Genomic DNA, 16,293 nt, shown 5'->3' with positions numbered 1-16,293 from the left:
TGCTTGAGTGATGTTGAGAAAAATACTTTTTCCTTTTGTGTGCTTTGACTTTCAACTCAATTCTTTTATTATTGCCATAAAGTTTATGGTGAAAATAGACCTGAGGATTTACTGAGAGATTCAATTCTATCTGGGGAAGAGGACTGAATTCACACAAATAAGCTGCTCATTGCTAGTGAACAATCAATTTCCTGTCCCAGCTGTTAAGTAATTACTGCAGAATGCTGACAATTTTAATATGGCCTCTTGGCTGAGCTACATAGTATTTTTTAATCTATACAAAATCTGCTAGTATAATCCGATGCACAGTTTACAATAACATGGATGCTCTAGAAACTAGTTGTTATGGTGGTAAATACTGGTTTGAACGCACTTAATCACTATCTGCAACTTGAACTAGTTAGCTAAAATTAGCTACCATAAGCCGGATTTTCAGGAATTGATGCTTATTTATTAAAAATGTGCTCGCCCCATTTTTTATTTTCTTGGGGTCATTTGTTCGGCATTTCATCACCTCAGGATTTCAACTGCGGAAGGAGCTGCCCTGTGACAGTGTCACACTGGTGTGGGCAGCAGCCATACTCTGACTGTGGCTAGTACCGTAGCAGGCTGACAGGCAGCACGCGTAGGAAAGGAATTTTATTCTGAGCCTCATGCATATTCCCATAAACAGCAGAGAAATAACTGCCTCACCGTGAGCAACCCTGTGGGTCTATCTGTGCTTTCCTGGGCCCTCCTCTCAATGCAATCAGGGAAATCAAGAGTGGGAAAGTCAAAACAGGAATTCCCAAAGTGCAGAATGGGACAAAACATGGATAGTAAAAGAAAAACAGACTAATAACAACAGAGAAAGACCATCTACTGATCACTAAACTTATACTGACTCTGAAATTTCCAAAGAGATTGAAAATAATGGCTATCCTAAGAAGTCACAGTGTTTGAGAGGTGGGGAAATTCTGAACTTCTATAAATATAGATAAACCGTTAAAGGAAAGCATTTAGGGCAGGAAGGAAAGGAACAATTTTAGACTGCAAAGCAGCCTTTTAGAATGGCTCTCTGGATGTTCTTTTTACTCATATACATATTGATACCTTATTTTTCAAAGCAAAAACTTGCTAATTGACAAATGAGGAAAACATTAAGAAAAACTGCCATGTAGAAGAACTCATGTTACATATATTTCATACTGACAGAAAATATGAGTTGAGTCATTCTAGATGATGAGTCTTACCTACTGAAAATAAAGTAAGTTATATGTCTATTTTTCATTTATTAAATAATATTATTTTTTACCTTACTTCTATGAAAAGGATTGCTATGAGATATATTGTACATATCGTATCTGCTATAAGAGATATAATATATTATAGTGTAATTACATTCACTTAGAAACTCAAACAAAAGAACTGAGCCCTGAAAAATATTTAACCTTCAGTACTTACTTTTTCATAAGCTCTGCAATTCTTTGGCATTCTTCCTTATCATAAAACCAAATTCCATAAATGGATACTGCAAAAAACATATCAAACAAATTATGAACATCTTCAAAACCAAAAAATGGAAAGAAATTCCCTTTTTCATTCTAAATGAAAACACATTTTTTTAAAAATAAATGAGATGGATTATTGGAGCAAAGTCTTCAAAACTGAGCACTGGAATTTTTTAAACCCACAGAGAAATCAGTAGTGGTCTTATACATATACCCAGATACAGACATATCCAATAAAGTACACTTTCCTTGAAAATATACCACGTGGATGCAGGAGGCATTTGGCAAATACTTCATAAATGAATGAATACAGATTGAAAAGGAAATTAGAATTTCTAAACTTCCTGGCTTTTCTATCCTCCATTTTCTTATTTCATAAACATATTTCATCTTTAAATATTCAGAAAATTAATGCACAAATTATACCTAGAAAACCTCCCCCGCCCCAGGAATATGTTCACTGAAAATCAGCTTTGTAAACTGCAAGTAAGGATACAGTGCTAGAAAAAATAAAATTTAATAATAAATCCTCAACTTCAAAACATCTATAAAGAAAATTTACAAATGTTGAAAGATTTGATATGGTTGAGATTTAATCATTTAGTAATAAAAGAAAAATGTGGTTATAATACAGCTGCTATTGATTCATTTAATAATTTTCAAATAAATTATATACTTTATTATGTGCCTACTACATCAATTTCATAGCAATGGCTGAAACAGTACCAAAATACATTTATAAATATCTAGTTGAGGATCTGGTGGCATTAATCATGCAAATAATGCATTAACTACATATACATTTTTAAAACCTTCATTGAAAAGAGTGGCAATATTATGATAGGCCAATGAAAAACAGAAAAAAAATTTTTTAAGGAAACAATGTTTTAAAATGTAAACTTGTGAAACATTTAATTATATGGCTACTAGACAGTCATTAAAACAGCTGTGATATTTTAAGATTTTAAGTGTAGCTTTCTCCTCCACTTAACTGATCAATGGCAAGGTATGGAATTTCTGTTTCTTATCAATAATGACTCAGATAACAAAGGTACAGACGTTTTTACTGCTATTTTAAGCAGGCATCTTTAAAAGCCTACCTATCTGAATTACTTGCCAAAAGGTGGCAATGACGTTTTTAACTTTTTTGTACTATCAGTACACCAGGATTTATATCTTACCTAACTACTACGTAAAGTGGGGAGGGTGAAGATGGAAAAAAACAAAACAAAACACCACCTCCAGATTCTTCTTTAACAGGATTATTTTATCCTCCTAGAAAGAAATACATACACATACTTCTCCTCAGTACACTGGTAATCTTTGGAGAAGGAAAAAAAAAAAGAACATCTGAGTTCTGAAGTATACTTGCTATGAGAGCCTTTCTATCAAAAAAGAAATTCTTTCATCTCAAGATCATTAAATGTGTATCTTGAAGATCTATATTCAAGGCTATCTCTTGTCCATCAACACTAATCTCTTATGCCAATTCCAACACAGCTTCCTGTATTCTAACCCACTAGCTGTGTGTTGTAAATCTGTATGTTTTGGTGGCTTTAATCTTAGGTATAAAACTAGGAGCCTGGTTTACTTTTTTGGTAAGAGTGAAAATTTTCTTTCCTGGGAGTCTTCCCAAACTGCCAAAGGAAAAAGGGGGTGGCAGCCTAACAGGTTCAAGAATGTAGTAGCAGAGGAAACTCGCCAGCCATTCGAGTCTCACCAGCAGAATGTATTAACAGAAATATTTTGGGTGCAATTTTTTGTATTACACATTTGTGGCATTTGACATAAGGAACTAGGTTGTCATAAGCAGAGGATGCCAAGGAAACTGTTGATAGAAATAGAAAAACAGTCTGACATTGTCATTATCATGACATAACTGAAATGCAGATTAAGGAAGGGGAAATGCTATGAAAACATCTTTCACATGTCAAAGCAAAATGAAGGAAAGACTGGTTAGTGGTAATTATAAGACAGTGTAGGACAGATTAGGACAGGTCCATTTATCGCTAAAGAACATGAATTTAAGATTAAAATAAGATCATTTTAAAATCCCAGTTAATGTTGAGTTTGAACAGAAAATTTAAATAGCCAGGAAAAGAAAAGGAAAAAAAAAAAAAACCAGGTAGATTTACCAACAGACTTGGCTATTGAAAGGACCATGCAGATAAAATGTAGACTGGGCCTCATTTTTTTCTCCCTAAAATAGTTTTGCAACATGAGCTGCACTCCAGGAGAAGAGGCAGTAAAATTACATTAAAGTACACATTCCAGCAGAAATTTTCTGCTTCTTAGGCTCAAGGTCTACCAACTCCTGGACAAAACTCTCACTCTTCCACACAAGAGGGTCTATCAAAGCAGCTCGTGGTGATATATAAAAACCAGACCATCATGCCTAACAGAGGCGATGAGCTGACAGACTGACAGAAACCATTAACGTCACATTTCAATCCAAGTTTTCCTGTAAAGTCACTGGGTGAGAGGCCCGCCTCTCCATAGACAGCATAGCAGAGAAGAAAAAGACAAGGTTGCAAAAGAAGCAAGAAAGAAGGTATAGTTTTCAGAACTCTAAAACTTAAAGTAATTACTGCAACCTAAAGTTGCAACAACGTGATACGGCTGTATAGCTTTTGCAGCACTGTGTTCCTATGGAATGGTTTCCAGGTTTTAAAAAATTACGAGGAGAACCCTCACGGGTAAGGATATTTACTACGAGTTCAAAATCCACCTAATTATTAGTACATATCTGGAGATTTATGATGCTTCGAGCCTTTGTTCAGCCCTCTACGCCGCCATACCAGCCGCTTTCCAGCCACCTGTCTGCTGAAACAGAGGTGAAGTTTAAGGGCACCTTGGTGCACGAAGCTCAACTCAACTATTTCTACATCTCTCCTGGAGGTAAGAAACCCGAAAGTGGGGAATAAAGAATAGGAAAAACATGTTGAAATTGATAGAAAGGATTCTAATGATACCTAGAATGTGTGGCTCCACCACTTAGTAAAGACTCTCTTGCATTTCTCTTTGTACAGAATTCAGGACTTCCCACAGCATAGCTGTGACATTTACCTTATACTCTGCACTGTTCTGGTTTATGGCAGGATTTGGAAATTTTTGATAGTAAAAAAAAGCTGTGTTTGAGGTAACAGATATTGCAATATTGCTTTTACATGTCTATGAAAACACTGATCTACCTTCCTTTTAATTCTGAGAGAAAGATGAAGGAGATCAAATTTTCAGTTTTAGATTTCATGCCTGAATTTTATAGGGACACACAACAGAGAGCAAGATGACTGTATCCAATAACAATAATTTCTTTTGCAATATCTTTCAGTTGAAAAAGCTAAAGCTGATTTAACATTAATAGGCCTGTTAAGGGGTTATTAGAGGCAATATCCATCATCACTTACATGTACATTTTCATTTGAAACACTTTGATTCTTATTAGCATGGTGCATTAGTTTATTTTGGAGGTTCTTTGGGAGATTTACTGTGTCTAGTTTATGTTTCTGATAAATATTTCCATTCAGTCTCTTCTTTTAAGACAGTTACCATTTGCTTTATCATTTACGCAAAATATCTTTCAATTCCAAATCTCTGAAGCTTGAAATAATTTAGCAAGGATTCACGCTAATATTTGTGCAACTTTAAAGAATAAAGCATACTTCTACATGGTTAGTAAGTGGATAATAAATAATTATGTATGTAAAGCTTAAATAGGTAGGATATCTAATTTGGCAATGCTCTCCTTCTTGCTTTCCTTTTTTTAAAGAACAATAATTCCTCTCAAAAGGAGAGGAAACTTTGTTTTTCTTAGTCAGTATGGAGCAAGGAACGTGCTCAAATTCTCTTTTTTGCTGGGAAAGCCATAGAAAGATGGCAGTGTAATTTACTCAAATCTCTCCAGGCATTTAAGGATAAACCAAAATTTTTTTTAAAAAGGAACATCAAATCCCATTCTTTTTATGATGGCTCTCAGAAATGACTGGAATAATAAACTCAATGGGAGGACCAAGAATATCTAATCATGTACTTGGTGTAAACCCTTGCTTGGGGGACTGCATTCAAATACAATATTACTTGATTTATTGTACCATCTATCTAGTGTGAGTCATTATAAATTTGACCACGTTGATGATGACTTATTACTAGCATTTGGTAGTCAGCATGCACAAACAGCTATTGACATTGATACACTACCACCACCCTAAGAGATCACAAAGCACTCAGAAACGTAGAAAGGAAGAACCATGAAATTTTAGAGCTGGAAGCTAGCTAAGAATTGCACAGCTGAATAACCTAATTTCACTAATGAGGAATCTGTGGTCTAACAAGGCTAATGATGTAACCAAAGTCATTTTTCTTTGATCAATCTGTTCTGTCTAAAATATGCCCCTCTCCTAGGTTTACAAATGAAATAGAGTATTCAAAATAATTTTTCTTAAATTTGCTAGGCTTGGTTATAAGGGTTTGGGAGCTAGTCTTTTTAAAATCAAGGTTCATGTGGATCTCAAAAGGTGAAAAGGAAGGATGAAAGGGAGGGAGGGAGAAAGCAAGGAAGGGTGAGGAAAAAAAAAGAGGGAGGAAGGAAATAAAGGGATTGGGAATTTCTGGTATTGGCAGTAAGTGCTAGAGCATAATTATGCTGCTTATGTACTAGCATCCACAGATGGGAGACAAAAGGCTATGTTTGGCTGCCTCTGCTGATTCTGTACTTCTACCCCATTTGGAACACTTTGCACTAAAAATTATTTCCTTTGGCATCTTCTTTAATGCCTTTAAAGTAATGTTCTTTCAACCACTTTCTGCCTTAGTTTTACTGACCAAACACGGACAACAACCTTGTAAACCAAATCTTCACAGGCCACGGAGAGTCTACATAGCACTGTTATCTTTGCCCCCTGGGTCTGGTTCTTTTCATATGACATAGTTTTACAGCACCTCACAAATCAGTGATCCTGTGACCTTGAAATATCGGAAGGATCACAGTAGAGGAGAAGCAGTTTGTTTTATGGACAACTCATGCTCATGATAACTGGGGGAAACAGTAGAAAACCTAAACAGATACTGTGAAGTAAAATAACCCTTTGATTTCTAAATAAATTAACTTTTTGTGTTAAATTGACTTTAGAAAGCCAATGCCTTAAAAAAAAACAACCTGCCCAGTAAAGCATTATATTAAAATAGTGCCTACTACAAATGACAGCTTATTATCTTCAAAGTAAAACATGGACTTGTCTTTTAAAAAATTTTCATTTATAATAAATGCATGTTGTCAGTGAACCTTCTTAGTCTTAAAAAAAAAGTAGTTATCCTGCCCAAATAGAAATATCTTGTGGTCTACGACTATCCCCAGGTTCATGAAAGGTCAGATGGAATCTTCTTTACTATATACTAATTTCCTAAATTTATTCATTTCAGGGGGAAATTCCTTTAATCCAAGAGCTCTAACAGAATAAGTAAACATATTTTAAAAAGTTAGGAAATAGAAAAAAGGCATAATCAGTAATAAATATAAATAGGAACAACTTATTCTGCCTTATTGACCATTTAAATTTATACTTTAATTTTATCCATAATTTTGCTGATTAATTTCAACTTCTCTTAGCCCACAAATATCAAAAAGGGTGTGGTGTTTTGAAGCTGTAAATACCCTAGAAAAGTATGTTCTTAAAGTTAATGCATTCTTGCGGATATGGACCCATTGTAAGTAGGATCTTTTGGTAAGTAAGATCTTAAAAGTGTCCTTTATAAGAGAATGACATTCAGACAAAGAGAGAGAAAGTTAAGAAGCAAGAAGCTAAAAGCAATGAAACCCAGAAGAGAAGGAAGAGACAGCAGACAGCCACCTTGCCATCTGACAGAGGAGTCCAGGATCGCCAGTAGCCTGTTTGCAGGAACAAAGTATCACCATGATGATGCCCTGATGTGGACAGTTTCACGACCTCAAAACTGTAAGCTTGTAAGCTAATAAATGTAATTGTTAAAAGCCAACGTGGTTTATGGTTCTGTTTTCAACAGCTTGACAAACTAAAACACAGGGATTCCCCAAAATGTTTTCCCCTGAATCATATACAGCTCATCCTTGAAGATTGAGTCTTTCTCACTCTCCTAGGGATAAATAGTCCCAACTTTTCCTTTGCTCCCAAAGTTTTGGTACACCTTTCTATTAAAGACACAACTGTTTTCTCCACTGGATTATAAGCTCCTGGAAGGTAGAGCTTTTGTTAATATACCCAGCAAAGCAATGAGCATGTGGTAGACACTCAACAAATAATTGCTGGATTAAACTGAAATATAAGACTTCAAGATCTTATGATTCTTATAAGTGCTAATATCAATAGTCATCACTATTCTGGCCAGATTGGCTGGATCCTCTGTATCAATTGATGACACCTACCAGGAATTACCGCATGGGGATTTTTCTCACATTGCCCCTTTTTATCTTTTTATTCTCCTTCTAACTCGACTCAGAGTTTATTCTGCTTCCATCATTTTTATTCTTAGGCATAAATAATGCTGATGGGATTCTGTCATTAGGATATGAGTTTCCTGAGAATGCATAATTCTATTGATCCAGCACTGTGTAGGCACTAACGTACTCAATTATGTGTCTTTATTATTACAACAATTCCACCATATACCATTCTTCTTGATTGACTACCTGTCAGTCACTGGCAACTAAGAATCAGAGAACACAATCATTGTGCAAAGTCACATGCATATCTCTTCATTATGGAAAAACGCAGGGTACGGTATAAGTAATGGTACTTTCATCTAGCAGAAAAAATAAGATATTCATAGTCCAATCATGCCTGATAATAGTAATCTGAAGTTTACATATACTTATATCTAAATTATCTTAAAACTATAAGATTTAAATACAATATCAATTAGTCCAGAAGCACTTACTACAAACCTATTATCTTAAGTGAATCTTAAAGTTCAGTCTCATATAATTGTAGTTTCTGAGACATATGTTTAAGCTAAATATAAAACAGAGAGTATCTCTATAGTCTATTCCAAAGAATAACTTCCTCATTTTGAACCAGATTATTTAACAAGTGTTTAATAATTATAAGGATAACTTTGTTGAAAACAGCTCAAATATAATCACATAATCACTGAAAACTTTCTAAGATTTTGCATAGCAATGCTATAGCCAAAGAAGCTTAGTGCTACTTCCATCGTAGGATGGTGAAAAGTGAGCCAATGGTTCTGTACTTTTTTCATTTGACCTTAATCTATAAGCATTGATATAGATGATGCCACTTTTCCAAAAGCTGTTTATGTTATAAACAGTTAAATTATGTTTTGATTCTTCCATTAAATAAGAGCTCTAAGGTCACATGTAGGATGATTCTAAGCCCATTCTTAGTCAAATTGTTTTCTTTCTCTAAAACCTCTACGTACAAGGAAAAAATGATAATTTTTCCTTTTGTGAGTTAAGAATTAACCTAGATTCCAGAAATTGATTATTTAAAAGTATTTTCTAAATGATTTTTGGACAGATATCAGTAATACTAAACACAGACTCTAAAGGAATACACATGAGCACAACCATAATAAACACTTTCTATATGCACAGCACTGTTAGGGTAAGGAAACTAAAAGACGCTTTATTCATTAAGCATTTAAGAAAATATTTTGGAATCCAATTTTTCTCTGCCAGGATTTATACTTTTACCATGCCAAGTGGGTTCTTAAAATATATATATATATAAAAGACAGTCTATCTCCAAGTCACAAATGCAATGTCTGAAGCCAAACAGCACTACTACGAAGACGTTTCTTTGGTAAAGCCAAGAATCTTGTCTTTGTGGTTCAGGATAAAATAAAAGTGACTTCACTTTAGTTTTTCTCTCACATAGTAGCTATATATATATCACCATGTAAGTCACATAGTCTCTTCCTGATCTAAGCATGTCAGATTGTAAAATTAAATAAGTTTAGAGATGCCATACATTTCACCCATTAGATTCAGGTCCTACTTAAAAGTTTCCTAATCATAAATGATGGAAGGGTAGAGAGCATGTAAACTGGATGGTCACGGTGAAGAAGAGTATTATTTATCTATATTATGTGTGTTTATCTGAGTGTGTCTTAAGGAGCTATCAGTAGCACAATTCAACACAATGAAAAACACAAATATGAAATCCAGAGATAAAGCCAACATCACAAGGTTCAAAAGTGAAATTTTATTTTACCTCAGGCTTTTCAGAGCCTTCCTTAATTGAAAGAATGCCAATTCTTTACATAATAGCTTCTTCTAGCATTTAGATCCCTTCCTATAAGCATGAGCTAAGTACTGACAGAGGAAAAAAAAAGTAATTCTGGATTTAAGGGTAGACTGACAAAAGTTCATCACTACAGTTGCAGGAAATGTGCAACCTTTAATCTTATATTAAAATACATCACCTCTCAGAGCCATAGTGTATAATAAACAGATCAGTTTCCAGTTAGAATGGCAAAGGTAAGATTCAGTGACCACAATATAATTTTTAAATTTCGGTGGCCTTCTTTCTTTCTCATTAAAAAGTACAGACTTAAAAGGTGACAAGAGTTCTTAAAGGTTATCTAGTGCAACCAACCCCTCTGCTCACATACAGCAAAAAAGCCTCAAGAACATATTCTGATTGGATACAAAAGTCAATTTTGTCTTCCAATCCATATTGCTCATGAACCTGAATGAGTTTATTTTTAACAGAATCTTATATCACACAGCAGATTCTAAATAGAGAAATATTCTATTGTTATTCTTGTAAATACTAAGATTCTGCCTAGTAAGAATATCAAGCATTTTTAGCTATATATTTCTTTAAAGACTAGTGTTTATAGACTCTACAGGGCCTCAGGAGGTCAATGAAATCCCTAAAATTGTATGCAAAATTGTGTATGTGTATGCAAACAGACATTTGGGGAAGAACAACGTTTAGACCCCCTGGAACAATGCCTTGCATAACAGTAGGCAACAAAAAAGTATTTAAAGAACGGAGAGAGGGATAGAGAGAGGGAGAAAAGGAGGGAGGGAATAAATTCATCACTCTCAGAGACAATTAAGAACTACTACTTGAGGGTATTGATATTCCAGAATGGAAAAATAAACTCTCAATTATCTGTGGGCAGATAATGTGGCTTTCTTGTTCTCAGTAATAAATGTATCCATGGTTCACTTTAAACCTTTCAAACAGCGTGTGTAATAATTGCCTGAAATGATTCTAAGGTTGAGAAGAGAGGTGGTAAGAGTCCCAGGATCTTAGAATTTAAGTTGGAAGACTTTCTATTTCTCCATTTAGGCTGTAGCCTATGTGTAAAAAAAAAAACAATTTTTATTAGCATCTTTGGGCAATGGAAACGATGAACTACATTGTTGATCTCTGATTACTGATTTTGTGTTTAGTTTGAGAGATGGTATTTACAATTTCTGCCATGAAGTGGGGAATAAGGAAGAATTATGGAAGACAGGCAACTTTGTAGTTTCTCCTCAATATCACTCTTTTGCAGAGTGTCTTCAAAGCTTTGTCATTAGCATTCTGATTTCCCAGAATGCTGGACAAAAACATCAAACATGTATACATACATAACAATTCCCAAATCAACACAAATAATATGGGGATAACTTTAAGTACAATGTTATGTCTATTTCTTATCCAGATCTATGTTTATTTTCTATTTATTTGGCATCACAGAATACAAATAAAGTATAAGATATGGTCTCTGCCCACAAGGAGACTGTAATTTATTACCCACACCTCTGCCTTCTCATCAGTCTAATCAACAACCAATTAATAGTAGTATAAAGGCAGAACAAATGTTTCAAAAAATGCTTTTAAAGTAGCGTAAACAATGTTACTTCCAAATCATGACCTTCTTTGCTATTATTTATTATGGGTATCTATAGGTGCATCAACTGGAGGTTTTAACACAATTAGAATTTACACCTCATAACATGTTCTAAACAGCCATCAAGAAAACACCTACAATTATATTTTAAAACCTTATTAACTGTTTACTATACATTTTATTCCGGGGAAAAGATGCAGAGGAGATGTTAAGTCTTCTCTGTGCTAGAAAACAGATTTTTAAAAATTGATTTTTAAGAGGGACATGGAAAGTTAATTTCTTCTACTCAGACGAAAGACTATGTTATTCAGCTTTTCATATTTTCAGCAGAAATAAACTTTTCATCTCTGACCATGTAAAGAAAACAGATGTGGTAAGCCAGAGGAAAAGAGACATGGCCTTTCTAATGGAGCTAGAAACTAGAAATGCAAATTAAACTATTCCTTTATCTCAAAATTACCACATTGAGGTCAAGGTACATGTCAGTTTCAAGTCCTACATTTGTGTTCTTGAACAAGGATAGTTGTATTTCCAGGCTGAGGAAGCCAAGGTACAATTTTTAAAATTTGTTATTATGATAACATGTATATAACATAAAATTTGCCATTATAACCATTTTTAAGTGTAAAATTCAGTGGTATTTTCACTTTTACAATATTGTGTTACTATCACCACCATCCATTACCCAACTTTTCCCATCATCCCAAGTAGAAAATCTTTACTCATTAAGCAATAATTCCCCATTCCTCCTCCCTGCAGCTCCTGGTAACCTATAATCTACCTTCTGTCTCTATGAACATCCCCATTCTAGGTATTTCATATAAGTGGACTCATATTTGTCCTTTTGTGTCTGGCTTATTTCACTTAGCATAATGTTTTCAAGGTTCATCCATGTTGTGACATGTATCAGAACTTATGCCTTTTTACAACTGAATAATATTCCATTGTATATATACCATGTTTTCTTTATCTACTCATTCACTGATGGACAGTTGGGTTGTTTCCATCTTTTAGCTATTGTGAATGATGCTACTGTGTACACTGGTGTACAATAATCTGTTTAAATCCTGTTCTCAATTCATTTGGGTATATACCTAGCAGTGAAATTGTAGGGTCATATTGTTATACTATGTTTAATTTTTTTGAGGAACCACCAAATTGTTTTCCATAGGGGTTGCGCCATTTTATATTCTCATCAGCAGTGCATGAGGGTTCTAATTTCTCCACATCCTTGGCAACACTTGTATTTTCCTTAATTTTTTTTTTCATAGATACCTTAATGGGTGTGAATTGGTGTCCCACAGTGATTCTGAATTATTTCCCTACTGGCTAATAATGGCAAACACTTTTTTTCACATGCTTTTAATGTGCCTTTTGGCCATTTTTACATCTACTTTGGAGAAATCTCTTACTTAAATACTTTTCCCATTTTTAACTGTGGAATCTTTTGGTAGTTGAATTGTATATAGGAGCTCTGCATATGTTCTGGATATTAAACCTTTAGCAGATAGATGATTTGCAATTATTTTCTCCCATGCTGTCTTTTCACATTCTTGATAATGCCCTTTGATGCGCAAGAGTTTTTAATTTTGATGAAACCAATTTATATTTATTTTTTCTTTTATTTCCTGTACTTATGGTGTCACAACATCTACTGCCAAATCCAAGGTCATGAAGACTTTTCCTTATGCTTTCTTTGAAGAGTTTTATGGTTTTAGCTTTTGTATTTAGGTTGTTGATCTATTTTGAGGTCATTTTTGTAGATGGTGTGAGGCTGGGGTCCAACTTTAACTTTTGCATGTGGAAATCTGGCTTTCCCAGTACCATTTGTTGAAAAGACAATTCTTTTCCCTATAAATGAATTTGTCCTTTGTCAAAAATCAACTGGCCATGGATGTGTGGGTTGCCAAGAAACAAATCTGAGAGTTAGTGGAACATTCCAATCAACTTAGAAGATGAGATCAGGTTAGATGAAGCAGTGGTTGATAAATATCAGGATAAGAAAAAATGGTAACAAATTATATTTATGTACTCATTTCTCCAAAATCTTCTTGCATAAGGTTTAATTATTTTTACTTTTTTATAAAATGGAGAAATAATGTATATACAATAAAATGCAGATTGTGTTCTTTTTGATGAGTTTTGACAATAGTGCACTCTGTGTAACCACCACTCAAAACAAGATAGAACATTTTTATCACCTTAGGAAGTTTCTTCATGCCCATTTCCATTCGATAACCATATTCATACCTCCACTACCACTCTCAACAGACAACCATTTTCTGACTTCTATCATCATAGGTTATTTTTTTTTAATTTTACATAAATTTTTTTATTAGAGCAGTTGTAAATTTATAGAAAAATCTTGCAGATGTACAGATTCACACACAGTTCACACACAGTTTTCGCTACTTTTAAGCAATAGGTAGTTTTGCCTGTTCTCAGACTTCATATAAATGGAATATGCAGTATCTACTCTTTTGGGGCTGACTTCTTTCACTCAGCAAAATGTTTTTGAGATTCATCCCTGCTGTGTGTGTCAGTAGTTCATTCCTTTTAATTACTGAGTAGCATTCCATCGTGGACACATCAAAATTTGTTTATTTACCTACTCATTGGTAGACATTTGGTTTTCTACAATAGATTTTCTACTATTATGAATACAACTGTTATGAACATTTCTGTTCAAGTCTTTGTGTGGACATGTGTTTTAATTTCTCTTAAGTAAATACCTATGAGTACAATTTGCTGGATCATATGTATGTTTAAACTTATAAGAAACTATGTTTAAGCTTATAAGAAATTGCCAGACAGTTCTCCAAAGTGGTCATATCATCTTACACCCCCACCAGCAACGTAGAGAGCTGTAGCTGCTCCATACCCTCACTAACACCCGTAATATAAATCTTTTTAATTTTTCCCATTCTACAGAGTCTGAGGTATTCACATTCTGGTTTTAATTTGCATTTCAATTCAATGTCTACTAATAATAGATTAATAGATTGCACTATATTGATGCAATGGAATACTACACAGCAATAAAAAGGAATAAATTACTGGGGGCCAAGATGGCGGCTTAGTAAGGTACGTGCATCTTAGTTCCTCCTCCAAAGCAACTACTAGGTGAACTGAAACAGTGCAGAACAGCTCCCGGGGCCACGGCAGGGAATGGACACACAGCGTACCCCAGTCTGGACTGGCTAGTCTGACTGCGAGACTCGGCTGCGGTGAGATCCCAGAGTGGCGTGCGATTTCCCGAGCAGCGGCAGCTGTGGCGGCCAGAGCTCCTCCCTCCCTCCTTCCCGGGCCAGCTGAGAGTCTTGGAGAGGCAAGTTTCCCAAGCCGAGGCGGCCGGCGCCCCTCTTTTGCGGGTGGCTTCCTGGTCCGGCTACGAGTCTCGGATCAGAGGGCTACCCAAGCCGCGGTGGCCCTCCCTCGCGGGCGGCTTCCTGGTCTGGTGGGGAATTCCACAGGCCGCGGTGGCCGGTGACCGACGCCCCTCCCCCACGGGCGACTTCCTGGTCCGGGGGCGATTTCCCCGGGCCCGCTGCGGCAGGCGACCAGCCACAGGGTGCCCTCAAGCCGCGGCGGCTGACGCCCCCACCACGTGCGGCCCTCCGAACCAACGGAGAGAATCGGATCGGAAATCCCCAGGCCGCGGAGATCGGTGACCGGGGGGATCCCTTCCAAACACATGAGACAAACGTGCGCCACGAGCGCCACCTACTGGGCAGGATAAGAAAAACAGAACCCAGGGATTTCACAGAAAAATCTTACAACCTTGTTGGGTCCGACACCCAGGGAAATCTGACTAAATGCCCAGACGCCAGCAGCAGAGGATAACGGTCCACGCTCAGAAGACTGAGAATATGGCCCAGTCAAAGGAACAAACCAATAGTTCAAATGAGATACAAGAGGTGAGACAACTAATGCTGAATATACGAACAGAAATGGAAAACCTCTTCAAAAATGAAATCGATAAATTGAGGGAGGACATGAAGAAGACATGGGCTGAACATAAAGAAGAAATAGAAAAACTGAAAAAACAAATCACAGAACTTATGGAAATGAAGGATAAAGTAGAAAAGATGGAAAAAACAATGGATACCTACAATGATAGATTTAAAGAGACAGAAGATAGAATTAGTGATTTGGAGGATGGAACATCTGAATTTCAAAAAGAAACAGAAACTATCGGGAAAAGAATGGAAAAATTTGAACAGGGTATCAGGGAACTCAAGGACAATATGAAGCGCACAAATATACGTGTTGTGGGTGTCCCAGAAGGAGAAGAGAAGGGAAAAGGAGGAGAAAAACTAATGGAAGAAATTATCACTGAAAATTTCCCAACTCTTATGAAAGACCTAAAATTACAGATCCAAGAAGTGCAGCGCACCCCAAAGAGATTAGACCCAAATAGGTGTTCTCCAAGACACTTACTAGTTAGAATGTCAGAGGTCAAAGAGAAAGAGAGGATCTTGAAAGCAGCAAGAGAAAAACAATCCATCACATACAAGGGAAACCCAATAAGACTATGTGTAGATTTCTCAGCAGAAACCATGGAAGCTAGAAGACAGTGGGATGATATATTTAAATTACTAAAAGAGAAAAACTGCCAACCAAGACTCCTATATCCAGCAAAATTATTCTTCAAAAATGAGGAAGAAATTAAAACATTCTCAGACAAAAAGTCACTGAGAGAATTTGTGACCAAGAGACCAACCAGCTCTGCAAGAAATACTAAAGGGAGCACTAGAGTCAGATACAAAAAGACAGAAGAGAGAGGTATGGAGAAGAGTGTAGAAAGAAGGAAAATCAGATATGATATATATAATACAAAAGGCAAAATGTTAGAGGAAAATATTATCCAAACAGTAATAACACTAAATGTTAATGGACTGAATTCCCCAATCAAAAGACATAGATTGGCAGAATGGATTAAAAAACAGGATCCTTCTATATG

General features: G+C 35.7%; 2 protein-coding genes across 9 annotated transcripts in view; one reads left to right on the top strand and one right to left on the bottom strand.

The window, feature by feature from the left end:
• Positions 1-16,293, bottom strand: part of DCP1B (decapping mRNA 1B) — a 58,482-nt gene that overhangs the window by 14,987 nt on the left and 27,202 nt on the right. For all 8 annotated transcript variants that reach the window (XM_077169592.1, XM_077169593.1, XM_077169595.1 and 5 more), the window contains one exon: positions 1,444-1,510. In XM_077169592.1, the coding sequence (XP_077025707.1) occupies positions 1,444-1,510 (67 nt within the window). The remainder of the gene's footprint in view (positions 1-1,443; positions 1,511-16,293) is intronic.
• Positions 3,949-16,293, top strand: part of CACNA1C (calcium voltage-gated channel subunit alpha1 C) — a 739,906-nt gene continuing 727,561 nt past the window's right edge. Inside the window, exon 1 of the mRNA XM_077169590.1 lies at positions 3,949-4,388. Coding sequence (XP_077025705.1) covers positions 4,247-4,388 — 142 coding nt within the window. The 5' untranslated portion in view covers positions 3,949-4,246. The remainder of the gene's footprint in view (positions 4,389-16,293) is intronic.

The sequence above is a fragment of the Tamandua tetradactyla genome, chromosome 7 (assembly GCF_023851605.1).
Source record: "Tamandua tetradactyla isolate mTamTet1 chromosome 7, mTamTet1.pri, whole genome shotgun sequence".
Classification (NCBI taxonomy): domain Eukaryota; kingdom Metazoa; phylum Chordata; class Mammalia; order Pilosa; family Myrmecophagidae; genus Tamandua; species Tamandua tetradactyla.
This window is presented reverse-complemented; position numbering and strand designations above follow the sequence as displayed.